This window comes from Dryobates pubescens, chromosome 5 (assembly GCF_014839835.1).
Source record: "Dryobates pubescens isolate bDryPub1 chromosome 5, bDryPub1.pri, whole genome shotgun sequence".
Taxonomy (NCBI): Eukaryota; Metazoa; Chordata; class Aves; order Piciformes; family Picidae; genus Dryobates; species Dryobates pubescens.
In genome coordinates this window covers 20,657,930-20,677,028 of record NC_071616.1, presented here as the reverse complement: position 1 = coordinate 20,677,028, position 19,099 = coordinate 20,657,930, and the positions used below count along the sequence as shown (strand labels likewise).

At 38.5% G+C, this 19,099-nt stretch overlaps 1 protein-coding gene across 3 annotated transcripts in view; it reads right to left on the bottom strand.

Moving 5' to 3' along the window:
* Window positions 1-19,099, bottom strand: part of BRF1 (BRF1 RNA polymerase III transcription initiation factor subunit) — a 181,883-nt gene that overhangs the window by 23,336 nt on the left and 139,448 nt on the right. For all 3 annotated transcript variants that reach the window (XM_054161745.1, XM_054161746.1, XM_054161747.1), the window contains 3 exons: window positions 19,017-19,098; window positions 18,864-18,919; window positions 16,762-17,018 (listed from right to left, as the gene is read on the bottom strand). In XM_054161745.1, the coding sequence (XP_054017720.1) occupies window positions 16,762-17,018; window positions 18,864-18,919; window positions 19,017-19,098 (395 nt within the window). The remainder of the gene's footprint in view (window positions 1-16,761; window positions 17,019-18,863; window positions 18,920-19,016; window position 19,099) is intronic.

The window sequence follows — 19,099 nt, the reverse complement described above, 5'->3', positions numbered from 1 at the left end:
TACTCCCATATTATCCTAGCTCAGATAAAAAAAAAAAAAAAGAGTAACATAGGAGACCTTAAAATTAATTACACTACACATTATGTATGTGTTTCAGATAATCCCTGTTAGGGGTCCAAAAACATTTCCTTTTCAGAAATGGCATACTCCCCCAGCATAAACATCACTAATGATGCAAAATAAAACCAGAAGGGATTCATTTCCTTTCTAATGCTAAATATTGCACAAGTAACTACCATCTATGTAATCTTAATGCTTCCTCAACACAATTTTTAAAATCAAATATGAAATTGAGAATAAATTCTTAGGAGATGACTCTTCAAGAGAACTACTGCCAGTAATCTCCTACTAAGACCTGTCACTGTGACCTTCGTGCATATTTTTTTAACACCCTCATTTGCTACAATGTTTGTGTGAGTCCAAGTGCAATGAGGAGCCCATTTAGGAAGAAGTCCCTTGTGCATTACGCTTCAACAAGCCACAAGCTTGAAATATCCATGGCACTGTTTAAAATATTTACAGCCATCAAGGTCAAACTCTGGAGATCCTGGACAGAAATCTAACACATTCTGATAAACAGAAATATTTCTTTCAAAACTCCCCCCACCAAAAAACCCACATGCTTAACAAAGACTTAAAAGCACTGTTTTAAGCAAACTCTGCAGATACAGGGAAACTCATGTAGAACGTTTTCTCTGTCCATAACTCACCTCTCTGCAACACACAGATAACATTCATCTTTACGATGTCCCCTATAAAATCTAGATGCAAGGGGTCCTAACCACAAGATTTCATGGCTTTATTTTGAAACACTGTATTTCTGAGGAGGTGAGGATGCTGCAGGTGGGAAGCCAGAGACAGGGTTACCATTTCAAGGGTCAATACTGCAGCAGAAAAGCCCCATAAAGTTGTTTACCAAAGACAGTTCTGATACACTATTACTCATCAGGGGACAGCAGGGCCAGAGCAGCTGCTGCATTTCAGCTTGTGATGTAATTCATTGCAGTGTTGCAGGAGCTTTGCTAAATGTCCTGAAGTTTCATCACCATTGTAAGCCAGCTCCATATTTCTCTTGTAGCAGTATATTTATCAGTTATTTAATGGACATATAGGTCTAGTCATGAGGTCTGTGGAGACAGGTTGGACTCGATGATCCTCGAGGTCTCTTCCAACCTTAGTGATACTGTGATACTGTAATTCATTTAGAATTCATTTTTTGCCCCATAAGCATCCCTCCTTGGTCCATTATCTTTAAATTATTTTGATTAGGCCATCTTAAGCACAGACAGATGATTTTGATCACGGTATTATGTCTCCATAATTCACTAATTCAGGGAAAGTTTACATTTTCTTTAGGCACCATTTTGATAAAGGCTGTTTGCACTTCTCCCACCTCAATAGCAATATGTTCCTTCTCATTCTAACCAACAACTGAATGCTATTAAAGCGCTACAAAGCCCCCCAAATGATACTTGTCAACCATTAACTAAATGTTTGCTGCAATCATGGCAGTAATTAAAAACCATTAAAAGCAAGTCACAGGCTGACCTAGTATCAGCTTCAACCCTTTCAGGCAATGAGAGCTGTCACTAGAAGTGACAACTTTCTGGCTCATCAGGACACTGGCAAAAAAAGGCCCCAAGAAATCATGCAATTTTTTTAACAAGATCCCAGTCTATCTCAGAAGTGACGTATTCCACTGCCAGATGGTCGATAGGAATGCTAATGGAAAGAGTTGAAGCTGAAATAAATCTGCCACTTTTAATCAATGTCAGACAACTGTGTCATCAATAAGCGACTCGTGTTATGACAAACTCCCTTTAGTTTGCTACAAGCAAAGTTGATAAAACCTATCACGCCTACCTATTTATTGCCAATACTGGGCAACTTTGACATACACATTTTTGAGGATTATAGATTACTTTTTCCTAGCAATGCTGTGATTTTGGATTCACCCTGAAAATTACTCAAAAGCGTAAGTTACTAAACGTTCAAAGATATTCAGATAGCAGCTCAGTTGGGGAAAAAAAATAAAATACGAACCCAACCACTAAAAGCTCCAAAGTCCTATTAACTACAGTGCAATAGAAATTCACTAATTTTCAAGTCTTTGCGTACACAAAGTGCACTCTCCACTGCATGGAAAAGATGATTACAAAAGGGTAACTATGTGACATGCTGACAGTCCATCACTCTCTCTTTCACTCGACTCCAATTCCTCCCAACATTCAGGAACAACAAAATCTGACAGAGGTAAAAGTCACACACATAAACAAGTTCCTAGGAGTCCCCCAGCCAAAGGGGAAGGAGTTGACCTTGTCCCATGCAGGAATCAGCTGTCCAGCAGCCACATGCCTCACACCTGAAAGCCCATCTTTTGTTTCAGGAAAGGCTGACAGAAAAGAGCTGGGGCTCTTGCTGCAGGGGAGGAAGGGAATGACCAAGGGAAAAAAGATGTCAACCAGTAGAAAACTAGACTTCACTATGTCCATTGCTCATGGCACAGGTTGCTTTGCAATCTTATTTTTAAGAGAGGCTTACAAATTCATCCTCATTAAGAATTGTGCCTTTTTGTTTTCACTAACTATTGTCCATCAGTGTTTCAAAACATAATTGCAAAACCAAGACTCTTAGGCTAAGGAAATCTAATATTTTTGCAATTTACAGGCAAGATGGCATTCAGATGCTTGAAAGGACTACTACAGGACAAGAGCAAAAGAGTTATTTTGAATCCATTTATGGAGACACAGGAAAATATAACTAGCCCAAATCTCATGATTTGGCTATCAGTACAAAATCTGTTAATACAAACACTCCTTTGCCTTTCCTTCATCACCTAGCAGAAAGATGTGACACCAGGTACAAAAGCAGTCACATTTTGCTTGGTTGGGGCTTTTTTGTTTGTGTGGGGTTTTTTGGTTGGTTGGTTGGGTTTGGTTTTGTGTGTATGTATGGGTTTTTTTTAATGGCATCCATCCAAGTGCAACTGCTGGACAGGATCACCGGAACAGCATGATCACCATTCAATACCATTTTGAAAGAATATCGAACTGTGTGTGCACAGAGAACACTGTTGATCCATTTTATGAAATAATGAATGCCAGGATGAGTATCCCGATATCTTCAAAATTTAAACCCAGCAATTTTTAGTCCAGTAATAATACTCAGAAAGATAATACACTGCACTTATTACAGACTGCTGCAGGACCATAGATTAGTCTCATAGAATTGATCTTCAGGAGGCCAAATGGCAGATATGTGGATATTCCCTGCAGTTTAATCAGTGACTACCTTTCAGTGTTTCTGAATTACTTTTACTCCGTCTACCCATTTAATCTTTTTTTTTCTGTTTTTAAGTTCTAAGGAAAAGAAAAACACACTTTTTTTTTTTTCATTTCATGCACAATGAAAGGTTATTTTTCTAGATTTGGAGGAAGACTGCACACAAAACAGTACCAAAGAACCTAAGCCAGACAGAAAGACAGTAATAAATAACACTGAGATACACTTGATAAGAGATGAAGAAAAGCAAGATCATTGAACACAAGGGTTATACCCTAAAAAGTGTCTCACACAAGAAAACAAAGGATATCTGCAATTGCAGCATTAGACAGCACGCTTAGTAACTTATCAGGGAAAAAATGCAGCACAAATTGGCAAAACTTCAGATGTCCTTAAGTTGATTGTTTAACCATTTTTTTTCCAAAAGTGCATACAAAACCTGAGAATATGCATTCAGTCAACAATCTGCCTTGTTAGGGACTGGGTCACAGTTTTTTGTGGGGCCTGTATACACACCAAAATAACCATTGTTCCACTGCTTGACACCATGAAGCAAAGTCCACTGAGAGAGTGCGACAAAATCCATCCCTAGGTATGTTACAGTACAGAGAATCTTAAGGCAATCCATTAATAGAAGACTTGGGTGATTGAAATTACTTACCTAAAGCATTCCCTATCTCCATGACATTTTTAAAGCAGCTCCATATAAATTCTTCTTTTAAAACTCTCTTGAATATCAGTGATTCTACAGCTGCTGGCTTTGACCCTTCAGTTATGGTGGTAAATTGAGAATGTTTAAATCATTGCAGATTTACCCTGTTAAGTGAATTTAAACTGGAAGCTGGCCAGATATCTCTGGAGTTGTGCTGTGAAGTACAGTGCATAGGCAAGAGGAGCTCTGCCATTAAGAGTGCTTTAGTAAAAGATAAGTCTTCCAATAAAAGCCTCAAAATCTTGATCAACCTTTAAAATTAGTTGAAAGTAGAGTCTAATACAGGGATCTTCAGTTTCACTGTCTCTCACAGCATATACCCAGCACCTTGCCCAGTACAGGCATCAGCACCATAAACAACAGTTTTAAACCTGTGATCTACAGAGAGGTAGGATATTAAAGGTCTTGATTACTGTGCTAGAAAAAGTCTTAGCTATTTCATTTGCTTTAAAATGGGTTTTTAAATGAAATCAGCAGATACTGAAATTGAAAAGAGAGGGAAAGTAATTTAGACAAAAATGCATCTGTTACTGTGGCTGGCCTTTCACAAGTACTTTGCAAAAACCATCTTAAATCTGGACTTTCCTGACTTGCAAATCCTATCAGCAAATGCTGAACCATAAACTTGAGTTTTCCAGTGTCTGGTCTTCACCAAAAAGTTAATATAGCATGTGCATAATATCCATGAGCTACTGAAGTAGCAACAAAATAATGAATATATACTATACTGCAAGCTCCTCAATGCTTTGGATCTCAGGATTTCCTACTGCTTCATGATTTAAGACCTCCTTATGTTTTAGGAAGTAATTTTAGATTGCAACCCAAAGCTAAAAGAAAACTACAGCCCAGTAATCACCAGATCTTGGAAACAGTCTCTCTCAATTCTCTGGATGAGATAAAAATAAATGCATAAAACCTGCATCTTCCTCCAACAGCAATTTAATTTTTTCTTCTGTAAAACTTATGTTGATATATATACACACATACACACATACATGTAAAAAATAATAATGCAGAATCTGAAGATTACCATGTGCTGAAAGACAAACAAATCACATTTCTTTGTGATTTAATTACACTCGTAATTTCTGTAGTTGAAGAAAATAAGGGTTACTTATCCACTCCTAGCTAAAATAAAGGAAGCACCTGAAAAGTGTTGATTCAGTAAACCCAGCAAATCTTCCAAACAAGTTTGGGCAAAGGAATTCCAGAGTTGGGTTTCCCATCCATCATGTTGAGAGCTGTGCATTGTTTTTCCAAGGCAGGGTTTGAGATCACCAGCCTGACCTACAGCCATGGCTACATTGTTGGTGCCAGCGGGTGAAGGCTCCGAGCAGCAGCAGGCTGCTGCCTCCTGATAAATCACTCCTAAACACAATGGGACTCTGGGAGACAAGACTGTCTATGGTTCCTTTTGATGTAAAGGAGTTTTCTAATCTCTTCAGGTTAGACCAAGAGAGAGGCAGCCAGGGTCAGCAAAGGTCATCGAGATGAGGTTTATTTTTACAAAAACCTTTCCCTTACAACCAAGACCTCCCTAGCTAGTCAGTCACTAAGTTATTTTGTGTCATACAGAATTTATGATTTCTTATGGCTCACACATTATGCTTTACATTGGACTCAGTTCACTAGTTGCAAAAAACCTCCAAACCCCAGTGGCTTTAAATCCTTAATTAGCTCTTTCTTTGTCTTTTCTTCCCTTCCTGGCTTCCCCTCCCTCTGTTTTTGGTTTCTTGGGGTTTTTATTTGTTTGGGTTTGGGAGTTTCACAAAAATTTAATCAAACAGAATTATGTATTGTCATTTCATCATTTTAGAGCTGATGAATTGGCATTTAAGTTTATTTTCATGAAATGAATGGCACAGTCTATCTGATCCATACAAGATCAATGTATGTAATTCACTTAAACCAAATTATTTCATTACCCAAATGCTTGCTGGTGAAAAGGAACAAGAATCTTTTAAGAAACAAAAAGAAAATTAACATCTGGATGCACAGATAAAAAGTAGTTCTGTTCCTGAAGGGATTTAAGGTGGTTTATGGAATATGTATTCTGAACATATCCCATTACAACAATAAAGCCTTTTCAGTTAGCTTTTCTCTTATACTTTTGGAGTATATATTTCTGACTTCAAATATAAAAACAAGTTATATAAAATCTGACAGCATGGCCAAATATTTATTTTCTATTCCTGATTGCCCAAAGGTCAATATCACATTTGGACTGGCCCATGTTGCAGCCAAACATAGTTTTTATATCACAAATACATTTAGAATACTTGAAGAAGTGTGGCAGAGGTGATACCATGAATGAACACGTCAGCAAAGGGTAGGATTTTTGTACTGCTGCACCACTGAGAGCCATTAATGATCCTAACCTCCTGGACTCTCTCTGGAGGAGGAGGAGAGACTCCAAAAGGTACAGCCTGATGTAGGATAACCCAGAGAAAGTATGCAGTAGGCATCCATCAATGATATGAGCAACTTGAGCTGCTCTCCTACTCACCTTGTTCCATAAACAATCTACACAAAGGAGTTCACCTTCCTTTTACTCTGTTCCCGTCATTTTTTGGGGGGTAATATTTCAAAAGGTATGAATGAAGTGCAAACATGCTGAAGCTATGCTATATTTGCATATCCATTTTTTAAGCCAATATTGTTTGCACACAGTTCATTTGGCAAGAAAAAGAACAAGTGTCTGCAGCACCTTCAATTAAGTATCACCTTTAGGCAGAGAATTAACCCTTAGATTGACTTACTAAAGCCCAAATTGAAGAGGCCCCTCTCTGCCTCCAGGAGCGGGGCAGCAGAAGCAGCTACCTTGTAATAACCATTTATGTCTTTTAAAATACCCTGATTTCTGTCTTGCTTCTCTTATAATAATTTGATTCACTGTTGATTTCAACCTCTGTTACTAATTAATCAGATGACTGCTTGATTCAACTTCAGCTTTAATCTGATGATTGTCTCACACAATTTCAGCAACAGCAGTTTTAGTTAGAATTCCAAATTGGTTTGGTTTTTTATTGCTGCATGATAAAATCCCTGCAGAAGTGTGCAAAGCCATTTTTCTATTAAAACGACCGTGTCACCACTCTAGACAGGCAAAGATAACCTTACAAAATAAATATGCCAATCGTTTCATTCTGCTTCCAAATTTGTATGCATGTCCTTCATACTGCAGATCTCAAAATGCGCAGATTAAATATGTTGATAACTCCCTATAAGAACACTATGCTATGAAGTACCACATATTTATTTCACATAAATACAACATCTAAAACTCTTCCTGAATAGAGACAACAGACTACTAAATACATGCCACACACTTTTACTCTGTATGGGACTTGAGAGTGCTCTCAATATCTAAGCATCTCCCAGTGCTCCAATTCAGCAAGGTTGCACTCAACTCCAAGTAGCTTTTCAGGCTATAGCACCATGTCATGCTGTGCGCTGTTAATAGCCTCCTTCTATCTTCTCCCTGCCAGCTATCACAGCCCTTCTTGAATGGAAAGGTTTCAAATCATCTACTGTTTTTGACAGCTGCTGAGACAGGCAATGTCTTGAAAGAGCTCTCCACATGCATGTGCATTTGGGAGACTGCAGGTCCTGAGGTCCACACACACTATATTCTACTCTGCACCTTCTCATCTGAGCTGGTGCTAAACCATGTCCCTTAGCACCACATCTATGCATCTTTTAAACACCTCCAGGAATGGTGATCCAGCTACCTCTCTGTGTAGCCTGTTCTGGTGTTTGAGAACCCCTTCAGTGACAAAAGTTCTAATTTCCAATCTAAACCTTCCCTGGTGCAACTCGAGGCCTTTTCCTCTTGTTCTATCACTTGCTACAAGCTAGTAATAATTAGTCTTGGTAAAATAATATATGCTATATACTGTAGTGAGGAAAAGTTGAAGTTTTGTTTTCCTCCTTTTCCTTCAAACAAATATTCACCAAAGATTCAACTCCATTTGCAAATCTAAAACATATCAGGCATACACTTTGCTTGGTTTATACTAAAAAAAAAAGGAGCAAATATATACTGTAAAGATCCACGAACAGACCCTGCTGGACTAGGGTCAAAGGAAAATCAATTCATAAACCAACCATTTTCCACCCATGAAAACACACAGAAATAAATCGGAACAAGCCTACAGACTGCAAAGGAGCATTTCACAGCACTGAAGCACTCTCAGTCATGACAGCAGGACATGCACCTCTAGGGTTTGATAACAAGAGCCGTAACACTTCCAATTTCTTTGTTTCTTCCCACTCTTCTCACCCCCCACATCACATATAACTATTTTTGCTAACACACTATAAAGTTCAGGAGACTGCACATACATATTTATGCTAAGTCTCCCATTAGACCCACTGAGTGTAATTTGGAAGAAAAAAGCTCACAGAGCATTTTCTTATAACCAACCTGAAAATGAGAACATAGATAAACAAGGCGCTCGCAATCCAACTGTCACACAAAATTATCTTCGGGGCTAAAATTGCTCCTATTTACTCTTAAAACACAAGATGAAATTATTTCAGACAGTCACAAAAATCCTCTCTGCATTTTTGCACTGCCCAGCCAGCGTCCCTTGTAATCCACCAAGGAGACAATTTTCTTGAGTGGGAGGCAGAAAAGCGATATCCAATTTATATCAAACAAACAAGACGACTGCTGTAAAAATAAGGAGACTTGACCTAGGTCTGGGCCATGAGGTCAGACCAGATCAATGCCTTTTTAGTCTTAAACCGAAGGCTTTCTTAATCATTTGGGACAAATGCAAGTGAGCACTGGATTTTGCAGACACTTGTTAATGCTGAAACACTTGCACAAGCCTATATGTGACCTCACCCAATCTTGAAGGGTTTGTTTATATGTATTTCTCATAGGTTCTCCTAAGTCCAAATAAATGACAGCTCAGGAACACTCCTCTGCAGTTCCACCAAGCCACGCTCCCTCACACTTACGCTAAACAAACTTTTGACAATATTAAACGTCTGTATTACAAAATTTGGATGCTCTTAATGAATGATGTACAACTAGAGATGATTTGCAGCATCACTAAGCTTACAGAAATTGGTACAGTTCACATCAAAAAGTCCACATTCTCTCTCCTATCATTAATCTATTCCAGGGGCATTTTTTGCCAATTGTATTTTACAAGGTGAAAATACAGGTGTGTTAGTTACTGTACTGAAATGTTGCCATCTTATTCCAATACTCAATAACTAATTCCAGTACTCAGAAACAGATAAATCCAAACCTGGGATTCTTGGGAAGAACACTCCATTTCAATAAGATAAGAAGCTAGAAAACCCTGAACTTCACTTCTCTTTAACTTGATGGCACAACAGGCATGAAAGAAGGAAACAATGATGTAACTCATCTCCTGCAAGAGGAAGGATCCCGCAAGGATTGAAGGATGAAGGATGCTTTTTGGTAACCTCATCATAATGAATCGATGCAGTGTGACAGAAAAGTGCACAGCTGCTGGAGTAACTGCTGCAATAAGCTGAAAGTCAGTGGCAGAAGCAAGTTCTGCAGCTACAGCCCAGGTGTGCCCAGATACTGCAGGCTGTGGATGCTGTGCTGGGCAGTGGTTGGAAAGGAGCTCTTTTCTCAGTGGTGAGAAGCACAACCATGCGAAACACCTTCCATACATGTTCCAGAGTTAATGCAGCTGCATTGTCATGGGTATCAAGCCTGTCAGACATGAAAGAAAAATGCTATTGTAGATATCAGGGCTAACTCATCTTCCAAACAGCCTGAGTAATCAGAATAAATGTCAAATCCTGACAAATGCTTACCAGTTTCTGAAAGGATGGGTCTGGGGAACTGGTTTTGACTTTTTGTCTGTTTGTTAAAAAAGCCTAAATTTAAATGTCCTTATTCTTCTGTCCTATTTCAGTATCAAGAGAAGTTAATTTGAAAGTAAAGGGATAACCTGTCATATTCCCCACACCATGCTAGTTCCTGCCTCCCAAGGCAGAAGGAAAGGCATTTTGCTTCCTGTGTCCTCACTTAATGAAGAAGGAAAGGCTGCTGGTCATTGCATTTTAGTGTTCAGATGTTAAAAACACATATTAATTTCAAAACATGTTGGGTTAGATACATTTTTTCCAGTTCTTGCCTCTGATTTATCTTCTCATTACAAAAGGCTTCTGAGCTCATATGAACAGAAGTAACCTGCAGCATTAGCCAGGTTACAACATCACTACAGGCTTTACTATATCAACTCCTCAAATCAACTGTGAACAAGTCAAAGCATGTGTCAGCTCCTTTCAAGGTCATTCGTAAAGCTCTCCCCCATAAAGCTAACTTTAATAAGGAGATGCATGACTTGAAAAGCAGAACCTTGTAAGTCTTGAATTCATTTTTTCTTGGCTTTGCTTTTTGTAAATATAATACTAAACAATTTGTATAAGCTTGTTCGTCTAAAAGTTACAAGACTGAAGAATACTGGTAAGATTTATTTTAAGTGGAGGTACTTATCAAATGTCACCATTTTCCTGTTCAAAATGTCTAATCATTTTGATTAACGTTTGATTTAAATGATTAAATACCACAGCAAAGCACAAACATACATAAAATTACACTCAAAAGAAATTCTCAAAGCACAGATCCCATAAGAAAACAGTTATGTCAAAGCGATTAGGGAATTTATTTGCCCCATACATAATACTCAACCCCAAATCTGACTCCACATGTTCAACATGAAGGCTTCTACCACATGTGTATTATACCCAGGAATCACAGTAGGGTTAATCCTGTAGCCAGCATGAGACTAATTCCAGAGGAAACACCAAAAATGCCAAGCAAATAATAAAGAAACTCCTAACTGCCATCTCAACTACTATCTTCTGCGAGGAATTTTATTCCAGGTGGGAAATTGGTGCTAGCACATTAGGCACATATATATAGAAAGTAGACATGAAGCAGCAGAAGACAAAAAATGAAATCTAGTATCACAGCTGAAGTAAATAAACATGAATTCCAAACCATATAACAGACTTCAGAGCAGAGAGAGAAAAACAGGATATCAAAGGTAAATTAGACACAGAACTGAAGGCAATTCTGAAAAACAAAAATATATGATGGAAACCTACAGCACATAAAAACACTCTTAAGATCCCACCTCAAAGGGCCAATTTGTACAGAGAATGCATACCACCAAAGCTGGCATGGAAAAGACTCTCTCTCAAAAGTTTTCTTTCTACCTGTCAAACACAGGGCTGGTCCCTCTTTGGAAGCTGGGCTTCCTCATGAATTGCTAACCTCTAGAATTTGCTGTAGACTCCACTGGACTCCACTGCCTCAGCTGCAGTCCGTGAACCTTTAAATTTTCACATTTTTAAACCATTAACTGCAATGTAATTTTTCCTGATAGGAAAAAAAAAGGTTCTGAAACAGACACTCTTCTTGACACAGGGTATCAGGAGTGCGTCAACCTTTATAACTACTTGGGGCTAATGGATATAAAGGTTTCTCAGACACTCAGGAATCCCCTGGATTATTCAAGCTGAGCTTTGTTTTATGCCGTTTTGGATTGGATTAAATACTGCGAAAAAACATGAGCTCACGTTCCTTCCCTCCACAAACAGCAAGTCTCATAATGTAAAATAAACTAAAAGTACTGTCCACTAAAAAAAAAAAAAAATTGGGTTGAGTTCATAAAGATCAATTATAAGACATAGCCACTGCAGAATAATCACTGAGGACACTCAGAGTTGGGTCTGAGTTAGGAGCACACAGCCAGGAAGCAGCAAAGCACTCAACACACCACCTTCACCTGCCAAAACAGTAAAACTACAAATAAAGGGATTATTTTTATCAGCAATCCTGGATGTTGTCAAAACAGGTGGTTTGGGGCTTCATCCCTCCTTTTTCTCCAAGAGAAAGAAACACAGATTCTAATGGACAACCACAGCATCAAAAAGTGAAGAGAAAGCTTTCAGGCTGTATGTGATAAATAGCACCCCACATCCCCTCCCTTCCACAACATAACCTAAAGTAATCTGGAAAAGCCAATGTCATCATAACAAGCTTCCATGCACATCCCAGACACGAGAAAAGATCAGTTGTAAATGAGGGTTGGAGCTGGGGCCAGTGGTCCCACTAGCTAGCAGTGGGGAGCCGACTCTGCCTCCACAGGCTCTTCCTGCAGCATGGGATCATCAGGTTCCTCCAAAGCAAATTAGGCTTCTGTCCATATTTTACCTCCTCCAGGGCAACTAAAGCAAAGAAAGCACCAAGTAATTTGTCAGGTTGAATGAGATGCCGAATGCCAGGCTGTAGGAAAAGTATCACATACATTCTCCCCAATAATAAAGAGGATTTTTATGGGGTCATGACACATATTGAAAAGCCAACAAAAATGTAGCTCGAGCAGATGCTAATTGAAAGTGTACATCCCAGGGCAGGAACCTGAGCAGCAAAGTCCCTGGTACTGCAAACACCATGTCTGCAAACTTCAGATCCCGCTGCTCCAAAGCACAGGTGGGGACCATGTGCCAACACATATAAGCAAAACAGGTAGCAAGACTATGAGGAGAATCTGGAGGTGAATTTCCAAATCTAATCAAATCTGAGATCTTTACCAATGGTTTTTGTCATATTCCTAGCAGGCATGATTTGCTTTTCTATTATATATTCATATGCTTCCATTCAGAACAACCTTGTTTCATTACCACAGATTCAGCTTTGCTTTACAGTCCTGCTTCATTTCTTCCAAGGCAAATTCTTCAGGAGATTAACCTGACATATTTGCTCCCCCGATAATATATCCTGTCTTTTCTGATATCATTACCAATTTCAAGCACATTGCAATAAATTGCCTTAAAATTTTTCAAAAGTAGTGACTTGAAAGCTTTCTTGTTCCCACATTTCCTTGGTACAACACATTTCACTTTGCAAGTAATGTAAGATTCAGCTCAAGTAAATATAAAATGAATTATTAAGCTTCTAATCAAAAGCTTCCAGTCCTAAAAAACTTCTTTATTGGACTTAAAGAGCTCCAGTGTATGGCACAGCTCTAACTGGAGTTCAGGTTTTAAGTAACTTGAACTGGCAATTGTTCTTTTCCAGGAGTTCAACATATTACTCTTAGGCTTCATATGCACAGAAGACACTAGTGAAGATAAACTGTGCAACTGGTAATTGAAATTAAAGTTGCAACATCTATTACAGCAACATCCAGTGTGCCATATCTCAAACACACGGAGAACAAAACGGCTTTTGCATATGAAGCACCGATTGTGGTACTCACTGGAACAAAAATGCATTAAGAAATATAATGAAATACATTTACAAAATGGAAAATTTCCTAAAATAATGGACATTGTCAGTATTAGTCTTCTACCACCCTGACAGGTACAGCAAGTAAAATCCCAGTTCTGGGAGATGCGTCTGAGAAAAGCCTGCCTTCTTCTAAAACTCAAAAATGTTGCACAGCATTCATGGTAAAGAGATCTGTTAGAAAAAAAACCAGTTCCCTTCTGAAAAGATGAATGTAAATAATGCCTACTGATCTAAAAAGGAGAAATCCACATGATCTTCGGGAGAATTCTTTGGCACTACATTCCTAACAAAACTTCAGAAAACAATAAACATTTTCCAGATTTCAAAATTAGGATTTTCTAAGGAAATACTTATGTAGATCAACTATATCATCTTTCAAACCCATTAAGTGATCATTGTAGCAACAATGCTATATATAAAGGGCCACCAACTGAATGAGTATCTAGTGTAAGCATGCTCCTGGGACCATGCTCAGCATTCCAGCTCTTCACAAATTTCTCAGAAATCAGCAACTTTTTACAAGACTGTAAAATTTGCTTGTCATTGCCACATCAGTAAACAAATCTTTCCCAGTATTTTAGCTGATTGACACTGTCACTGCTACTTTATGTCATATTGAAAAAAAAAGAAAAACCACCCAGAGGTTTGCACCATGTTTTTTTAGAGACACTATGAAGTCCTCTATATGGAAATAAAAGCCCAGACTATTTTATAGCAAGGGGCAATTAGGAAGATGGAGATAAAGACCGGTTTCCTGTTTCCAGGGTGTTACATACTGCATATCAAAATGTTTTCTAAGATACACGACAAACTTGGCAGCATCATCTGTCCAAACACAGTGAAATAAGTAAAATCATGGCTTACAAAGGGAAAGCAATAAAGATCTTTCTTTATTAAAAAACAAACAAAAACCCCCACACATCTACTTTCTTAATTCTATACCTTCAGAGAAGTGCTGCTTTAATCACCAAGGAGTATGCCTTTCCTAGCCTGCAGAGCTCCCTGTTACACGGTACTGGTAGCTTCTAATTGGAATCAGGACTAAATCAGCTCTTGAAAATCTGACTGCAACTCAGATGAACTAAAGGATCAGATCAAAGCACGGTTATGCAAGGTGCTACTGCAGTCAGATGCAGCTTACTTAATATTTAAGACATATAAAGGACTGTAAATCACTACAAACCCAAAGAGTTAGCAAGCTCTCTGCAAATGCCTCCTGGATAAAGACACATTATGTGCTTCATTCATTTTCTAAGGAGCAATGTTCAGGAGGTTTATTATTATTAATTGCATATAAATTACCATGATTTTTGTATCAGTGGGAAAGTATTTAGCCATTCACCTCTCAGAGGAGCAATGCTGAACAAAGGCAATGAATGCATGGCATAGAAGAACAACACAGACCACAGAAATTTATGCGTGTCTTGTAAATGCCATGCCTTTTAGAGTTCCAGCAAAAAAATCAAAAGTATGTCATAAATCTTTAATTGTAAGGGGGAAAAACAGTCCAACTAATGGTTTTCCAAGTCCTTGATATTATTTAAGCAAGAACACTGCTGCTTCTGGAGTGCAAAATCCCCTTAACTCACAAATCTGCATGTATCCCCAATCTCCTCTGAAGTGTTCTGCTGCAAAATTCATTGTATCCAAGATCAGCTAATCATCACCAGGAAACTCTGTTATGCATCTTAAGGACGTACTTTAAGCTCTCAAGAGGAAAAATAAACATGTTTTATTAGCTGCTTTTGGAAAATACTGATTTGTATTTATTTAGAAACCTTTTCAAGTTGCACCACTGTTAAATTAAATATTTATGGCATGATTTTCCAAAGAGTTTAATACCTATTAAGAGTTTAACATGCTGATTTCAACAGGAGCTCTGAGTGCCCAACATTTCTGCAAACCTCTGAAGTGACAAGGTTCAGATGTGGCAAAGAAGCTTGAGCGTGGATGTTACTGCTGAGCTCTGAAATGCAAGAAAGATCCTTACCAGCCCCTACTTCCCATCACAGCATGGCATTTCAGACAACAGAAAACAGCTGTATTTTACTAGAAACCAGAAATATGACTCATTAATACCTGCTAAATCCAAATAAAGCGTAGACTAAATGCTATTAGTTAATCCTCAAAGTGTCCTCACTTTTCTTCACTAGGGGAAAATGTGTATGTTTCAGTCATTAGACATCACCTCCAGTAGCAACTTATAGAGGTGACTAAAACCCACGGTGAGTCAGGAACTGGAAAGCAAAGTTGCTTTGAGAAGTTGAATGAGGATGAAGATACCTTAGTAAAATACAGAATAAAAAAGGTACACCAGAGGAAAAAAATGTATTTGGTACAGTGCAAAAACCTGCATCCTGGTGACATTGGGGCGAGGGGTGCAGTCTTCAGTGTTGGCTGAGAAGATAAATACTGAAGCTAGAGCAAATGCACTGTGCCTGTGACCTCACTGTCAAAGTCAAAATAAGGGGTTTGGTCTAGTCATTCATATTTTGCTTCATTTGTAAGGGATGGGCACTTAGAATTCCTCCCAGCATCACATTTTCAGCTATCCTATGCCATGGCTCCTACATGAATAGATGATTTCTCACACCTTGTGGCTGGCTAGACTTGAGTTATGGTGCAAAGACATCATCTTACAGTTCAGAATTAAATACCTAAATTGCCTAAATTGCCTTGGCTTATACCTCTGGAAGAAAAAAATCTATGGGGTTTTGGGGGTAGTAAATAGGTAAATGTATAAGTAAACAGAGAACATCTAAGTTATACATAAGCACAGTTCAAATGATCACCTGACATAATTCCATAAACAGAAGATGAATCAAATAGTTGAATACTGTAGATAAGACACATCAATCTCTTTTTACTCTTTATAGCACATTACAAATCTGCCCAACAAGTCAAATATTTTACTCACTGTAATAGTACTTTCATCACACTATAAAACATTGGCAAATGTGGACCAGAAAACCAACAAGCATATTTACTGTAGGGCTTTATATTTGTGTCATCAATTAACAACAAAAGTATGTAATAAAACTAAATGAAAAGCTAATCTAACAAGCTAGCTGTCAAAACAGATGGGAACTATACATTTCAAACCAAGCAAAAAGCCAAAGCTTTCGAACATTCAGAGTCATTTCAGCTGGTACAGACAACTTGGAAAGGCAGGACAACAAATGCTAGGACTGTATTAAGAAAAGGTGTCCTCAGATGAAAGATTCAGGTTTATGAATTTCTACTGATTTTCTTTTTTTGTTGTTCAGGATGATTAATTCCCACCAAAGCAGATCTCTGATACATGAACTATAAATAAGGTGCCACTGCAACTCTGCAGGCAAAATAAATAAAAACAGAGCCCCAACGTTATTTTAGCCTCAAACAAATGTTTCAGTCCCTGCGTTGTCTGGCTCAAGAAAAATGCATAGACAGTCTCACAGACAGAGATATAAATGAACAATTGCAGTACCTTTTTCCCACACTGTTTACAGGGTTGGCTATATTCCTATTGGCAATAGATTTTCTTCTTGACAGCTTCTTGGTGTTGGTGCTGTCATCAGTGCTGTCATCCTCTTTCTTTGGTGTGCTACTTCCTTTGCTGTTCAGGTCCCTTAGCACATTATAATTAATTTTACTTGAGATTTTCTTCTGTTCTAACATCTTTTCAATTGCCTCTCCTGCTGTGCTGGCTTGTATTGGCTCCCGTTTCTTTGCAGATTTCTTTGGCTTAATTAAAATATAAAATTAGTGATGTAGATACAAACAAAGTTTCTGTGAAGCAGAAGGGTGAGCAGGGTTTGGCAGTCCTGGCTCAGGTGCTGCTGATGTGGGGATGCAGGCAACACAGCCAGGCTAAGCCAGCACTCCCTCTCCTGATGCTCAACAGGACCAAAAGATCTCTCTTCTCCAAGAGGTAAGGCCCACACAGTTCACTTCAAATTCTTTATTTAGCATTTGTAATGTTGCTAGAGAAGAAAGTGGGGTCATTTCTTACATATGAGAAAAATAAAGGGAATGAAGTCCTGCTAGGGGAACAAGGATCCTGATAGCATCACCCAGCATGGAAATGAAGAAATTCCCCTATTAAAACTGCCTTTAGAGTCAAACTGGGTCACTACTCCCCTAAGTACTGGTGACTCCGTATCAAAAATGCAACGGTATTTTATACCAAGTCCAAATGCAGCGTGGGAGAGCTTCTACCCAACTTCTCCTCCACGCTGAGAAAGGCAAAGAATACTAGCAGCAGCTTTCTAAGCATGGAGTAGAATTAACACCAGCAGATAGGAAGCAGGAGGCTGCAGACACATGAGCACAGTGTCACCTGCAACTGCCTTTCCTAGGCAAACGCTGCAAACCCAAGCACAGTGTTGTGCTGCAGAGGCTGAAGCTGTACAGTCAGACTTCCAGAAATGACACTGGAGAACATTTCCAGCCATGTCCCATGCCTGGGTAGGTATGAAAAAAAGGGAAAAAAAAAAGAAAGAAGAAGAAAATCTCTGTTTCTCATTTGGCATTTTCCTTTTCAAAGGAAGGTTTTACCACCAAGCTCTGCAGGAGATTTATTTTTTAATGGATAATAGCCCCTCTGTTTACCTACATGGGTCAAGTGCTACCTTGAAACTGGAAAGCACTATATTAATCAAGTTCTATTTGAACTGTCAGAAACAATACAGAGTTGGAGAAAAACTCCTGTGTTTCCTGAACAAAAAAGTGGGTGTTTGGGCTCCTTGGTGGTGCCAACAAGTTATACAATTTTGAAAATTGCTGGTAGACTGCCATGTCTGTGTGAGCACAGGATAAATGAGAAACTCAAGCATAAAACAGTGTCTCATTGTCTGGTTTTGGTTTTATTGTTGAAATACCTAGGGGAAGGAGGAAATTCTGTCTTTTGCATTAGTCGGAAAAAAAGATTGAGGATATATGCACTCAAAACTAACATGGATTTTAGTTGCATGTGGAAGATCTGACTTGTCACTTGCTCAATTACACAAAATACCAGCGCTGTAAATTGTGAATATATGGCCAATTAGGCTGCCTTAAACTGCTAAACATGGAGACAGGACATGCCATTTGTTAACATAACTGTCACATTCTTTAGGAAAGGTAGAACAAAATAGTCCTTCAAGTGACTGTAACAAAGATCCGTTCAGTTCTTCATAAAGAAATCATTATTGTAAGAGCGAAGAAAGCTACTGAAGTGATGGCAAGTACAAACAAACTCCCCATGCACACGTTAAAAAATAAATTAGGCAGGTCTTAAGACCTGTATTGAAACAAGCAAGCAATTAGGACAGCAATCATAAGCGTAAAGAGCTGGTCTGACTTTGCCATGCACAGTATTTTCTCATAACAGTAATTTAAAAGGAAATTTTGGGCAAGAAAGTTTTTTTACTCACCACCTGAAAAAATTTAGCCTTGTAATTCAACAACAGGTAAAGTTACAACAGCTTCTGCTTGTTTAGTGGTGACCTGTTTGTATTATGCCTGCACATCCTACATGGAGTTTACCAGCAAATGCAATAAATTTCCAGGACATTTTCAAGCAGACACAACAAGCACACAGTTCAATACCTTGTGTTCTTTATAAATCCCAAGTTCTTTTTCTTTTGCTATTCTTGCTTCCTTTTCTGAAAGATGACAAAAGGGTAACCAGCATGAAGATTACACACACTGCATACTTCTGCAACATCAGACAAAAGGAGAATTTCAGTCTTACATGCTTACCTTTCTGTTCTTTCAAATAATCTGCATTTTCTTTCATCCACAGCTCTGCTTTTATCTGAGCCTCTGTTTCATTAAGTATATAC